Raw genomic sequence first — 16,532 nt, 5'->3', positions numbered from 1 at the left:
CCTATTGTGTTTCATATAATTTGTAGTAGGTAATACTGTGATGTTCAATCTATTTTAATGTTCAATGTTCATACAGGTTTGATTGCTATCGCTTCAATGTTCCATTAAATCAATTTTGGATTCATGTTGAAAAAATGCACCCTAAAATTGCCAAAAATATTACTGCATTTTACATAAATTTGGAAAAACAGATTTTTGATGATACTGAAGGATACTGACAGTGATAATTCTGAAGAACAATTAGGTACATGTTACAACCATACCTATATACCTATATAGTATATACCATCTGCATTGTGTAAAACAGAAATGGCGTCGGCATTTAAAAATGTATTCATGGCTTATAAATAAGTTTGTACTTTGCGAGTCGCAATTTAGGGGGGTCTGGGGGGGCTTAGCCCCCTCTAGTTTTATTTAAGACCCCCTAAGTTTTTAAATATATTCATTCTTTAATAAAAAAATTATCAAATTAAAAAAAATATTAAATATGGGATTTTTTAGCCAACTTGATAATCAGTGTACCTACGTAAGTTGTCTAATAAGTGATAAGCAGGGCTTGGAACTTAATGCATTTGCATCTTTCTCTGCATATTTGAAATCTGATTTGATACAAATTCGTTTCATGAACCATAATATACTATTGAAATACAACAATTTATGTTGCATATTTTTGCATATTTTACTAAATTTATATGATTTTGCATATTTAAAGATTTTGAGTATATAAATGCATTTTATGTTAAAGCGTTTTAGAAATCAACAAAAATAAACAAGTTTTTAATAATTGAATATTGTAAATTAAATGATTTACAAATAAATAGTGCCGTATATGATAAAGTGTGGGAAATCTATTTATAATGACTAGGGCTTGAAACTGAAAATATATTTCCCGATTTTGATTTCGGTTTCGGATATCGGTGTTTATTTTTTCCGATTTCGATTTCGATTTTGATTACCAGTATTGTTTTTTCAATTTTGTTTTCAGTTTAGGTATTGATTTCGGTTTTTAATGGTTTTAGCTGGTATTCAAAATCTGTATCAAATATCGGTTTCAAGCCCTGGATTTAGGTGTTTATATCATTTGGCATTTATACAATACCTAGTAATACTACAAATATGGGATCACTTGTAAATTACTTTGAAATAGTATTTAAATAGGTATACATTTTAAAATTTTATTAATATTACAAGAACATTTTGATAACAATCATATAAAAATATACAACTATGACAATATATTCTTAGTTAACGTGGATACATATTTTATAAAATCAATAATGTTTTATCAACTAATTTATAAGTCGCTATAACTTATAATTAATATTTATTAGTTAGTACTTAGTAGATAATATATTTACTTTAAATCAACACAAAATAATAGACAATCACAGTTTTCTTTAAATATTTAACCAGGTTAACTTATAAGACACTTACAAATAGCATGATACTTGAAATATATTTCTATTCTTTACTATATATTTAAACAATAACATTTATAAAAAATACAATGTAACAAATTAGAACTCTAAAAAAAATATTTAACAAAATATAATTTTAAATTTTAATTGTTTTATAAAGAATACAAAATTTGTTTTTTAATAATCGATTCATTTTGGTCAAAATATTGTATCTTATAATGTTCTCTATCAATAATTTGATATTTATCACCTCTAAAGTTCAAAAAATCTTCTGAAAGCCTTCCAATTCCATCAAAATAGATTTGTAATAACACTGGTGGAGGGTGTTCTACACCGGCAAATTTAGAAACTGAAGTGTAATACTCCATGGCCCACTTAGTTTTACCCAACGCATGAAGATCCTTTAATCTCTGACCACCAGCCAATCGAGCCTCAATTTCTTTATAGGTATCTTGAAGCATTTCTTCTTTATTAGGCATTTTCACACCACCTTCTAAAATCTTTTTAAAAATCCTGGACTGAAAATAGTATATTATTAAATATTACATAAATGATAACACAAAAATATGTATTTTTAATATACCTATATAATATAAAAAACTATTTTAAATTACCTGAAGATCAAATAGGTAAAATCCTGTAGTGTTCCTAGGTACACCAATAAATCCCATTGTTGGATATTCAATATTAATCATATGTTTAAAGAGATTTTTAATAACATTGTCTTCAACTTTTATTCCACATTCGCTACTTAAAAATGGATATTTATAGGTGTATCCTGGAAAATATAATCAATAAATAACAAGGAATAAAATAAATACTTTTTAAGCTTTAACCTACCTGTACAGTATACTATAGTGTCAATTTTTTCATAAGAGCCATCTTGAAAAATAACACCATCTTCAACAATTTCTTTAACATCGGTTTTATGGAAATAATTAGATGGAATTTTCAAATTCAATAGTCGAGGATTATGATGACTCAAGAAAACCTAAAATTATGTTTAAATTATTAATAAATAATAGGTAATCTTAAATATAAATTTAAAGGTTACCTTGTCCGCTACTTTTGATGCGCCAAATGATATATCTAGGCCAGATGCACCACAGCCTATAACCAACACCGAATTTCCTTTAAATGAATCTGCATCTCTATAGCTATGACTATGCATGATTTTCCCGCTGAATATGTTGGAACCCTTAACATCTGGAATAGCGGGATTGCTATAATTACTAGAATATGAACATATTTAAGTAGGTAAATCACTTCACAGTATAAATATATAATATAATATATTTTATAAATTCTATTGACATTTTTGCAAAAACTTATTTATTTATTTTTAAATAAACTAAACTTTGATTTGGTATAAAAAATATATAACAGAAATTCAATACAAGACATATTATATATTATAATTAGTACTGTATAGTCATAAAATTAAATTACAGCCAATAATTTTAAATGAATAATAATAGTATAGAGAAGTAGGTATAAAGTTTACAATATAATATATTGGTTAATATCCTTACATAAAATAAAAATGTTAATCATATTATTTGCTTAAAAACCTTTATTATGTTTAATATCACTTACCCAACACATATCACTAATGCATCAAAGATGAAAGTTTCTTTAGTTTGTTGTTTTAAATTTATAACATTTAATTCCCATTGACTATTATTGATAGGTCTGACTTTTTCTACATGGTGATGAAACTATACATAAAAATATACCTAATAATATTAACATGGAATAAATATAATATTTTTTTTATTTCAGACAGTATTATTTGACTTGCCTTAATATGTGGTCTTAAATTAAAATGATCAGTAAAATCATTCAGATATTTCTGTATGTATGCAGCTGGAAAGTAGCAAGCATCCCCAACACCTGTATGTGGAAATCCACTTAGCTCCATAATTTCTTTTGGCAAGTTTGACCTAATAGTATGGGAAACATGTTGAAACATATGTAAATAATATGACGAGTTAAATTCCTAACAAAAAATCGCAAATTATTCACATATATACCTCAGGCTTTTGTACATGCTGGAGTGTACTGGTAAGCCATATTGGTCTCGGTCGACATCGTCTGTGTACACCCACGTACCTCCAATGCTGGCTGTCTGTTCAAACGCTACGCATTTGAATAGCGAATCGTTGGCTGCAAAATTTTTCAAAGCTGCCAAACCAGATGCCCCACAACCAATGATGCCGATGGTCTTTTTGTTCGATTCTTCAGTACACGGAGACATTATAAATTACAGTAATGTTTTTTTTTAAATTTTATGTGTTCAAAAAACACCGAATCCGGAATCAAATATAGGGTGTAGGGGTAATGGGTATGCGTCCGACGTGCACGTTCAGCGAAAGTTAAATTTAAATAACAGAACGAAACGAGAATTGCCACTAGAAAATATAATTGAGAATTGTAAATCCCACGATGAGATTTTTATCAAATTTATCTACTTGAGTATTAGAAGTTGAGTATTGACTAAGTTGAGTTAAACTTAAACAAGCTTAATCCCATAATACGCAATATTGCGCGACAACCCGACAATATTGACAAATGTGAAATGACAATTGTTATTATGAAAAAAGTAATAATAAAATATAATAACACAGAAGACAAAACTCAGTGATTGTGATTGTGATAATAATATTATTAAAAATTGAGATTTGAGATAATAGCAATTATCGTTCTGTTATGGAGAATGGTGATGTTAAACCGTAGTGGTGGTGATATAACTGGTCCTTAATTGTTATCCCACATATATACTTAACTATATAACCTACCTACATAATAATAATATTCATTCTAGTACATTCTATAATAGTAGTATACTGTGATTCTAAGTACTATTCTACATTTCTACGCCTCAATGCCAATGCCTAACTGTAATATTATTTGCAACTGTGTAATCACGGCAAAATTCAAGTTTCTATTATTATCTTTATTTACGCACGTTCAATGGTCTATTTAGGAGGTGGGCAATTACCCCGGGCAGCACTTTTTGTGGGGGGCAACAAATTTTTGTGTGAGCTTTTTTTTCGAAAACAGAATTACGATGATTTAGGCAAGGCTGGCCATTAACGAGTTAAAAAATTAATTTAATTTTAACTTTATAACTTAACTAGTTACTTTTGGCTTTTCATTAACCTAACTGTTAACTTACTAAATTAATGAATTTAAGTACAAAATTAGTATTATTAGGTACACTAAATTCATAATATATTAGATATTGGATATTAGATTAATAGATTATTACATGAAAAATATAATGATTGTAATTTTCTCGTGTAGCGAGAAAACAATTGTTTTGTAATAATTATTATATTGGTCTGCTGAACTTTTTTTTTGCCTACCTACCTATAGACTATAGTTGTTAGCATACCTTAAAAAATTTTAAATGACGCACCTGAATTAAACAATATTATAGTACACAATTTATTTAATTTTTTACTTTATATTTCCTTGTAACGCCTAACACTAAAGACACTATTTTATAAATTTAAAAAAAAAAAAGGCTAATAAGGGGATCTGACCCCCACATCTTCCCCTTGTACACGCCCCTGTCTGACGCCCTTAAGGGTATAAATTATAAATTGTTATAAAAGCTTCAAGCATACTGCATAGTACTGCACTATTGCCTACTTGTAAGTTGTAATTGCATTTAATAAATTGTTAGTTAAACTTTTTTTTTAATTTTTTTAAAAGATTACATAATATAGATAGGCATTGTTATTTGCTAGGCATTTGAAATTGAGAGGAAGGTAGAGTCACGCTCAAGTGTTGATACTGATTAATGGACTGTTTTTTGTGGTCATCTAACAAATAAGATAAATAAATAATTATAAAAAATATTTTAGGGGATAGGGGAGGAGTGCTTTAGAAGCTAAGCCTCTCCCCAAAAATGTCCATAACCCCCCCCCTCCAAATCCCAAAAGCTATTTGCGCCTATGATACTATAGAATATAAATTTATTTGTGTTTCATATAAGTATATTTTTACGTGATTAATAATGAACAATAAGTCCACTATAGATTGTATCTACTCCAATACAATTCTATATAAGTAAATATTAAATACAGTCAAACGTATATATAGTGCCAATGGGAGGGATTTTTACATAAATAATATTTTTCTTACACAAATAATATTTTAATATCCCTAAAATAAATCTATTATATTTATCTATTATTCTTATACAGTGTATTATGTTATGGCTTAACAAATACCTATAATAAACATATATCCTACCTTGTACATGACTATGCCGGTAACGTCTTTGAGTTAAATTATGGTGTTTGTGTTTTTTGAAACAAATTCGTAATATAGATACGATTGAAACTTTGACGTGTGTGTTCATTGGAACGAGTCCTAAAACATCGTTCGCATTTTTAAGCATTTTTTCAATTGATTTAATGTAGTCGTACCTATATAACAAATGGCGACGTTTAATGGTTCTACTTAAAATCAACTTCGTTGTTGGCGAATGATCAATTGTATTCATAGGTACGCAATAATATTTTGATCCGTTTATTTGTGTAGTTACTAGTCACCCACAGTCCACAAGTCATAAATAATTTGTAAACACAATGTATAATAATCAATGACGAATCTTTAGACGAATCCAAGATTAACGTCATAATTTTAATAAGTAATAGCAGGGACTGGAACCTTTATGATTTTATACCTTTATGACTTTATACCAACTAGTAACTACTAAGTAGGTAAATAGTAACTATGTACAATCTTAGATAATTAGTGGCAAAAGAGATGCAGAAGAAAGTAAGAAACATACGACAAAACCAGAAAAAAAAACCACGGATAAAAAAATCCACCGAAAAAAAATTAAATATAATTAATATGATATATTATAAAATATTGTGTTATAACTTATAAGTTCTAATTTACAATATCTATAATGTCGGTTTTACTGTAGTTCAATAATAATTTCTGGGGGGACGGAGTGGCCGAGCAGACTACGGCGTCGGTTCCGACACGAACCGTCGCCCGTTCGAACCTCGACCACGGGTGGCTCCTCTCTCTGGGCAGGCAACTGTCTAGAGAATGAGGCCGCCATTCCCCGATCAGGCATAGCAGAAACCTACGGGTGCCCAACTTGAAATTCTGCCAAAGCTAAAAACATGTTCCAACCACCCCCCCCCCCCCCCCAACAAAACAACAAACAGCTAATGGCAATAGTTGCCGGGCGTAAGTTCAATAAAAAAAAAGAAAATAATTTCTGGTTCAGTTTCAGCAGCCTCCGTTATCCGTTAATTCTTGGTCTACCTTCTGAAAACGGGACATTTTAGTGTCGTGAAGATTCCCCAGGAGACGACGGGACGTACCTATATAGTCACCATATTATACATATGCATATTACATTTACTATATAGATGCTATTTTCAATTATTTGTATGTAGCACACACATTTTTGATTTTTTAATTTGGAATGTGTATTTTGATTTTATAAAATTTAAATTGAATTTTATGTTATATAAATCTGTATATATCAATTTGTATTGGTTTTAATAAATTTGTGCAGTACTGCGGTATCGCTTTATGTATTTTTGTGGGTGGATTGGCGGAATCAGGCTATATATTTTTATAAATCTGTAGATTTGCACATGTGCGGTACTGCGGTGTCATACATTTTGTGTGTGCTATAATTGGGTTATGCATTTTGTGCGATAATGGAAAGCGGTGGTCCCCCACTATCCAGAAAGTAGCAATACGTATAAAATATATTATGATGGGGGCGATCTCTTTTTAAAAAGTGAACAGAGTCCCTCTACTTTTATTTTACCAATTTGAGTACCTATATATCAACCTATAAAATTACATAACTTATATATTATGCATTAGGATTAGTTCACTTATTATCAATTCATTAAACATTTACAATATACAAATAATATAATGAAACAATAAAAAAAATTGTACAATGCCTTATTGCCTTGTATATGTTAATATTTTTTACATATAATATGTCATTGCAGCTGTAATTTATAATCAATGATAATAATATTATGTGTTTCATTATATTTGTTATGAAACACGTAACGATATTAAACGAAGTGCCTATAATCGTAATTCATAAGAATCCGCATTCCGCAATAACATACATCCAAATTTGGTAATCATACATGAATAAGGAGGTAACTTCTTAGAGTCTTGAGATATACTGTGGTATTTGTTAATGACCTTTGGCAATCTTCTATACAATGTAGAAATCAGTAAATAATCTATTGCTCTAGTGACTAGGTAGGTAAATATTATAATATTTTTTATTGATATTTATTATTGAGGTACCTACTTACCCCTAGTCAGATACCTCGACTGTGTTAACTCTTAATTATATTGTGCTAGTTAAATATATCACATGATATCATAAAAATTTAAATTAACTACTTTAACCGAAATATGTATACATGTAACAGGCCATGCCCCCTCCTATTAGATGTATTTTCGCCGAATATTTTTAAATTAAAAAATAAATATTGACTTCTTTTATAAAAAAAAATTCCTAGAAGAATGACAATTTTAGATTGGACTTGGACACAATAATAATATAATATTATAAGTAGGTAGGTCCTAGTACCTAGTACCTATCTCATTAAGATGTAGATAAGTTGTTTGTAATAAATGGATTATACCTACTATAATCATTATATTATAAAAAGTTGTTAAAATTATTATTCATTTCAATAGGATGTACCTATTTAATATTATATATTTGGTTATAGTGTTTGTTATAGTGCAAACAATTCAAATTTAATTTGTATAAGAGTTTTTTTTATTGCTAATACCGCACCAATATATGTCCTAGCTACGCTACTGGGTATCATAAATTATACCAAACTGGGATTCTATATCGTTTTTCATATAAAAGTATCAACATTCAACAATAAACATGATAATAATATAATGAAATACATCGACCATTGACGCGCAAAAAAATAAAAAATATTATAAAATGTTTGTTTAGTTCGTATCTAAAAATACGCCACTAGTACCTAGCACCTACTTAAGGATATTATGTACCTATATAATACTGAATATGATAATATGCGTAGGTATATAATATAAAATATTATAATAATAATATTACGTCATGTATTATGCGGCATGCCCATTCACCGCCCTATTATGACGTTTGGCGACTTATGACCCCAATGTAACGTTAGGCTAATAATTAGTAATCGTACGAAGTACAAAACAAAATTCTAATTACAAGCAATAAGAGATTCGAATAAATAAAATATAAGATGAGAGCATTATCAAAGTGTATTATTATCATGCGTTGCATTAAATAGGTTAGTAATTAATTTCAAATACGATAAAATAAAATGATTAGTGTACGAACTTACCGGCGTGCATCATTATTTTGTTGAATCAATGTATTTTGTCTACCACGTGTAATAAATAATGGAAGTTTGGATATCCACAATACAATAACAGAATAATTGGTGAAAAAATAATAACATTTGAAGTAGTAAATTTATTTTTCGAGTAGGTAGTTTCCTACCTAAATGATTTATTTCATACAGAAGTAATCAGTTATCGTAAAAAAATATTAGATCCATTCAACGACCTATGCGTTGATCACTATTACGCCATCACGGGCTTGGCTTTTATCACGTGATTGTTAACATTTTGTTTTAAATGTAGGTACTAGGTAGGCACTTCTCGATTAAATTAATTTACAGGGATAACAAACTATCTTTTAAATCTCACCTATATTAAAAAATATTCAGACAAGTGGTATGAGCACGTGTTAAAATATGATAATACTAATTTAACTATTACGCAGTCTCATTATATTTTCTAAAAATGTACTAAATAATAAATATACATGCTGCGTTGAACGCTTAAAAGATCAAAAACATAATATGCTCTTAAAAACAAAAAAAAAAACGGCAAAGTTAATTTTTATCTTAAATTTAGATATAGGTTACCTACGTTGGTCTTAGATTACATTAATGTATGATTCCATACTCTTCACATCCACAATATTATATTATTATAGATTTGAAGAATACTTAGGTAGTTAGGTGGCTTTACTTAATTACTTAGGTGGTAAGTATATAATTGTCTTATACTTATATGAGGATTATTATAATATATTAATTATCAATATATTATATTATATTTGATAAAAACTTAAAATAAGACATAATACCTACAACTATGAAGAAACTAGAAATCAACATTTCACCAATATAGGAGGGTACAATATTGCAATAGCCATATTAGTTATAGTTAAGTGAGGTATTTTAAATATTTAAAATATGCTTTAAAACCCTAAAAACGCACTTAAAATGACACAAAATGCAAAATAAAAGTTTCATTTTTTAATTCTCTGATGAATGAAACGAATTTTGTGCTGGAAAGTGTTGTTTTAGGACATTCAGAAAAAAAATGCAATTTGCATTGAAATCCACTACTTATTAATGACCTATCGGCATCACCTATATTCGCGATGAGTTCAAAATGGGAAGTTTCAAGATTATCAGAAATCTTGAAGTTGAGTACTTGAGTTGGTTTTGTATCGGTGGCATCTAGTTTATATGTGTAAAGCTTACACCACATTATTCACGCAGACATAGGCATATATCAGGGGAAGTGCATTCTTTATAGTTATTTAACTATAAAATAAATCATTTTAAGAATTGGGATAGTCTGTCTCAGGCACTTTATGATGATTTATTTATTTTTACTTGTATAATGTATACGATATACCTACTAAATATATAACTGGACTTCGCTCGGTAAAAAATGAACAAACATAAAATACGCTGCTACTATCGGTAACCGATTGGCTTTCTCGGTTTTAGTGTCCCTACTTATACAGTAGGTATACCTACCTATTAGTACACTGGAAAATTGGCATCGGCATCGGCATATTATTTCCTTTTGTTTAAAAATATACCTTAGAAATGTATTTTATTTCCGTAATCAAGGGTTATATCATATTACGTATTGTTGAGACCGACTACAATGAACCACTACGATATTAAATATTTAATAATGAACTTAAATTTTAAGTAATTAAAAATAATAATTAGTAACAACTAACAATAATAATTTAAATTACCTACTACATATTATTATAGCTATTGTCTATTTGCATTTTTAATAATATAATGATTACTTTAATTCCATAGGTAGTTAAGTGGACGGATATATTTAATTGTTTATTATTGGTCGTGTACTCGTGTAACGTGTTAGGTACCTGTAATAGGTATGTACTTTTTAATATTTAATGAAAATAAAAACTTAAGAGGATGCTACCCATGCATTTGTTGTCTCCAACTAACATATACAGTGTATCAAATTTTCGTTCACTAGTTTCAATAGTGTGCAATGTGTGCTGTTAGTTTTGAATTTTTGATATTATAGAGCGATTTTGACTTATCATACATTTTTTAGATAGTAACCTTATCTGTGCTTAAGCGTTGGATTTTATTCGATATTTTAATTTTCAAGTGAGATATGAGCATTTTTAATTTTTGATATTTCACATACCCATATCTTGCTCTTACCTGAAAATTATGTTAAATTCACTCTATTTTATAGTATCAAAACTAACAGCACACTATTGAAACTAGTGAACGACAATTTGCTATGCCGTGCGTGTGTAAGACGGAGACAACAAACGTATGGGTAGCGTTCTCTTAATATTTTATGCTAGTGCGGCTTACGAATACGATCAATTGAACAACTTATCTATTGATCTTTTAACTTTTTAAATTGACCTTTTGCAGTCATTTCGTCTAGAACATACTACCATTTATACTACCTATAGTTAGTAGTATTTATAAACATCGATAGTCGATACTACTCGTAACCCGTAAGTATACTCAAGGGCGTATACCACCTACTTATACTGCAGAGGTATTTTAAATTTCAAACGTTTTCATCCCAAATTTCCACGAGTCCACAACTTCAAATTTTGGTGTCCTTCTAATTATTATAAGGACTCAGAAAGATAATGTATTAATGTTTAATTATCCATAATACGATATAAATATATATTATAAATACTACATCAATTATATCATATTATCATAATATCGTATATCAGACAACATATTATTTAAAAATAATTATGCATAGAAAACCGAAAAGTAATGTTTTACGATTAAAATAATATAATAACCATCATCATTATTTTACGCCGTACGCGTAGTCTGAATAACCTAACCTATAGAATTATAATTTATAAATAATATAAAAAGTTTTAAATTATAATTTGTAATACCTACTTATTATAGTATCAGTACGCCACTGTTTTATACAATAGGTAATAGGTATATACCTAACTCCCAGAAATTTGGAGATCAAGAAAAACATTTATTTGTTATGATTATTATTTAGGTATTTATTATTATTAATATATATAGGGACACTTTTAAGGAGGCACCTAATATTACTTATTCAACTAAACAAAAATTGGTACTAAGTACCTAAGTTGTAATTCATTGTCATATTGTTAGATTATCAATACAAAATTAAAATTACAATAAAAATACATAATATTTATTTGACTTTTTCATCAATACCTAATTCAAATTACCTATTAATTTATTATAGTAAAATTATAACTTCTGTTTTGGTTATATTTTTCACTTAGTTTAATAGATGCGAACATTGGATCCAATGTAAATAACCAAATGTTTAAATATACCTAGTTTTAAAGTTTTACACCAATACTGTCTAGTAGGTAGGTATTATTACCTAATTGGTAAGTGTACATCTCGAGACTTGAATTCTTTATGCCATATAAAAGGTTATGCCTATACTCAATGGTATTATTAAAAAAAAATATTTATCCATTTATCAATAAACATGGGTTTATAGATTATAATGGTTTATATTAGAAGACAAGGGCACAAGGCTAATCCTAATGAAAAAATATATTTGTGGTCAATGCAGTTACATACCTAATAATTATTATTATTTGGAGAACACGGCTTAAAAATATTGTATTTGTATAATAGAAATAGTAGGTAACCCTGGTAACCCATAACTATAATATAAATACAAAACCAACGCTATTTTCCTGTTTTTAATTAACTTGTACTTTTAAAGTTAAACAATTTATGAATGATTTTTTACTTACATTGTTAATGTAATTAATTGAAGGAAAATAATATATTTTTCTTTGTATTATAATATCTAGAGTAATATCTGTATACCTACAAGTTGATTATTTTTTCAAAATAATTAAATCCCAATGCAGAGGATAGGCCATTGTGCTACCTAAATGTTGTTACAATTTATTTAATGCTATTAAATGTTCTTATTGTATTCATTAATATACTAAGCAATATATAATCTTGCCTATCCATAAATACCGTTTAGTTGAAGTAATGGGGTAATCTATATACATAACGTGTTTTGTATCTTAGTATGTTTCAATATTTTTACATAAAATAAATTCAACAACAGAGGTATTCATAGATTTTTTCATTTGTTTGTTTTATAACTCATAAATAATTTGTCAATGTTTTTAAAATAAGTATTCAGATAATTTTCTTTATACATATATATTATAAAGATTGGCTAGGATCGTTGAGGGATTGTATTCAATAAAAAAAAATTATTATAAATACTATCAGAATACCTTAGTAATGAAAACAACATAATTTTACATGTAAAAAAACAAATATAATTTTAAAAAAATAAATAAAAATAAAAACAAAAATACGACTAGTACAAAAAATATCAAATACAAATTTAATTTAATACAAATCAGTTCGATTGTTTAATACAAAACTAACTTAATTACAGTTAAATCATTTTATAACACCATTTGTATTGGTATACTCTGCACTCATATAGACTATGAATGTTTTTATTACTAAATCATAATCAAACTATAGTCAAAAACTTATTTTGAAACAATCTCTTGTCTCCTCATTACTGGTTCTTCTTCATTTGGAAATTTAACCATGTAATGATCTTTATCCAATAATTTGTACTTGTCTTCTCTGAAGTGTGAGAAATCACACATAAATCTATCAATTCCATCAAAGTAGATTTGTAGAACAACGGGTGACACTGATTCCAGTCCTGATAAAGATGCCAGTGAATCGTAATAATCCTTTGACCTGCGACCCATCATGTGTAGTTCTTTAGGTCGTAATCCACTTGCTAATCTTGACTCTACGTCTAGACGTGTATCTTCAATCATTTCTTCCTTACTTGGCAATTTCACATGCCCTTCTAAAAATGTTTTGGCAAATTGTACCTGTAAATAAACTCAGTTATAACTTATATGTCTATCAAGGTATTAAATATATTACAACACATTTTATCTATTTTTTATTTTATTCCATATGATTAAAAAAATATTAGAATTTAGTGGTGTTTTTAGTTTGTACTCTTTGTAGAATTACCTGTAAATCAATCATACAGAAACCAGCAGTGTTGGTTGGAATTCCAATGAAGTACATTGTAGGGTGCTCAATATTCAGAACATGCTTAAAAAGTGGCTTTACATGATTGTTCTCTACACGAATACCACATTCTGGGCTCAAGAATGGGTACTTATAGTTGTATCCTGCTCAAAGTTTAATAAATTATATGAAAATACAAACATACAAGTGAAATAATGTATATAAATTAATTTAAGACTTAAGTTGAGTTTAAGATTAGAAATAAAAATTAAATAACTAAAAATATTATCTTATTAGTTCTAGACCTTTGAAAGGTCATTCAAATGAAGAAAATCCAGTATAGAAACATGAACATTTTGATGATATGTGCCTAAATAGGCCATAAGATTTCTCTATAGCCATAGTAGGCCAATTTCTTTATATTTCTAAAACAAAATATTGAAAATAATTAAAGTTAATTTTAGTAGCTAAAATGTTTTATTTATTTATTTATTTAATTTACAAGTAATATTAATTGCTTACCTGTGCAATATAAAATCGAATCAACTTGTTCATAAGATCCGTCTTGGAAAATTATTCCATTTTCTACTACTTCTTTAATATCAATTTTCTGAACCATATTTGATGGAAATGTCATGTTTTTAACACGCTGGTTGTGGTGACTCAAGTAAACCTAAGATAAAAGTCATTTGAATCTTTACTAATATTTGGAATGAAATAAGAAAAAAAATTTCTAATGAATATATTGTTATTACTTTTTCTGCGACTTTTGCAATATCAAATGATATATCTAATCCTGAGGGACCACAACCAATCACCACAGTACTTTTGTCCTTAAATACCGAAGAATCTCTGTAATCATGGCTATGAATTTTAATTCCACAAAATTTCTCTATTCCAGGAACCTTGGGAACAGCTGGATTACTGTAATTGCTGAAATAGGTATTATAAAAATTAATAATAGAAAATTTAAATAGTAAATATAATGAAAAAAAATATATATGTAAAAATTAATTACCCGATACAAATAACAACTCCATCAAATTCCAATATTTCCACATTATTTTTTTGCAAGTCAATTACAGTCACACGCCAACGATCCCCCTCTAAAGGACTAATTTCCTTTACATGATGATGGAACTATAATACGATTAATAAATAAATAATCACTCACAATACGTTATTCACTATATTATATTAGTTTTTATTTTATAAATATCCATTAATATTATTACCTTGATATGTTTCATTAAGTCAAAATGGTCAGCGTAGTCTTCCAAGTATTTTAGCATTTCGTTGGCTGCCACGTATGATTTGTCTTCAGGACCTTTATGGGGAAATCCCTGAAGTTCCATGATTTCTTTAGGCAAATTCGTTCTGAAAATAAAAACCTTCTTAGAAAAATGATAAATATTTTTGAAAATTTGTGTATACCTTAAACTTTTGTACATGCTCGAATGAACTGGTAAGCCGTATTTGTCTTTGCCTACTCTGTCAGTGTATACCCAAGTACCACCAACATTATCAGTCTGTTCAAATGACACACATTTGAACAGAGATCCTTCAGCTGTAAAGTGTTTGAGAGCTGCTAATCCAGCTGCTCCACAACCAATGATCGCCACTGATTTTTTATTTTCTTGTGCTTAAAATTAAATTCAGTACAAATGTCAATAACTTAGGTAGAAAATAAAATATACGATTTTCTATAAATTATTTAGATTATATTTACAATTTATAATATAATATAGGCAATGATAATGATAATAAATGTCTATTCTTGATATTTTATTTAAAATAATATAAAATAAAAGATATTTGTTAAGTAGGTAATGTTGTATGTTGAAAAACGCATTTATTATCTAAAAACACTAAAATATGCCTTGAAAAAATTCCTTGGAATTGACCACGACCTTCTTCAGAAATCTAGATAAATTTGTGAAATATTTAAAAACCAGATTACTTTAAGTTGTTTTAGTAGAATATGTGTATTTACATATTTTTATTTTTATTTTTTTGTAATATTTCTAGAAATAGGTTAAAAAAATGACCTAAAAAATTGAATAATGTCCTAAAAATTCACTTCTATGTCAAAAACCTCAAAAAATTTAAAAATGCCCCAAAAAAAGTTTTTTGTTAGCATAGTGTGTACTTGAAACACATTTGTAACTTGGAAAGCATCATGTCAACCATTCGGGAAATAAATAAATAAATGCAAATGCAACAAAAGTCGAGCCCTAATTATTATTATATATAAACATATAGACAAGGATATAAAAATTATAAATAAATGAAAAATTACTCACCAAGACACATTGTTTCAAGTATATGTGAGGATTTCAAGATAAAAATTGATTTCCAAAACACAGTTGTTCAGCCAATGCAACAAACAATATCTGATTTGAACACTAATAAGTTTTGTGGTTTTATAGAAAATTATACACCCCACTTTTTTAATTTTACCTATCAGCTATTATTATTTTAGTACTTCTATTACATCAGATTAGTTATTAACGATCACGTGATAAATTTCTTGACCATTGATCACCAGCTATTATAGGTGCTCATGTCTACATGATATAATATTATGTACGTATTTACATCATTAAACTAATTTATGAAATTGATTGATAAACTCTGTAAATATTATTATGCATGAAATAATATTATTCATAAACATAATTAACTATACGTAATTCCCGTT

At 27.9% G+C, this 16,532-nt stretch overlaps 1 protein-coding gene across 1 annotated transcript; it reads right to left on the bottom strand.

The window, feature by feature from the left end:
* Nucleotides 1–1,161: 1,161 nt before the first annotated feature.
* On the bottom strand, nt 1,162–16,286 carry LOC132949142 (uncharacterized). Its single transcript, XM_061019919.1, has 17 exons — nt 16,135–16,286; nt 15,266–15,473; nt 15,067–15,208; nt 14,850–14,971; nt 14,587–14,764; nt 14,354–14,504; nt 13,832–13,995; nt 13,328–13,683; nt 8,798–8,926; nt 5,682–5,857; nt 3,452–3,656; nt 3,220–3,361; nt 3,015–3,136; nt 2,473–2,650; nt 2,259–2,409; nt 2,033–2,196; nt 1,162–1,936 (listed from the first exon to the last, which is right to left on the bottom strand). The coding sequence occupies exons 1-17, from the start codon at nt 16,142–16,144 to the stop codon at nt 1,571–1,573; spliced, it is 2,964 nt and encodes a 987-aa protein (XP_060875902.1). The 5' UTR covers nt 16,145–16,286; the 3' UTR covers nt 1,162–1,570.
* Nucleotides 16,287–16,532: the final 246 nt, after the last annotated feature.

This window comes from Metopolophium dirhodum, chromosome 7, assembly GCF_019925205.1.
Source record: "Metopolophium dirhodum isolate CAU chromosome 7, ASM1992520v1, whole genome shotgun sequence".
Lineage (NCBI taxonomy): Eukaryota > Metazoa > Arthropoda > Insecta > Hemiptera > Aphididae > Metopolophium > Metopolophium dirhodum.
The sequence above is the reverse complement of the archived record's forward strand: the minus strand, read 5'-3'. Positions and strand labels throughout refer to the sequence as shown.

Coding starts and splice junctions, on each gene's coding strand:
- LOC132949142 (XM_061019919.1), bottom strand. Junction 2,651..3,014: donor GCATTAGTGATATGTGTTGG/GTAAGTGATATT, acceptor TTCATATTCTAG/TAATTATAGCAATCCCGCTA. Junction 2,197..2,258: donor CACTATAGTATACTGTACAG/GTAGGTTAAAGC, acceptor TATATTTTCCAG/GATACACCTATAAATATCCA.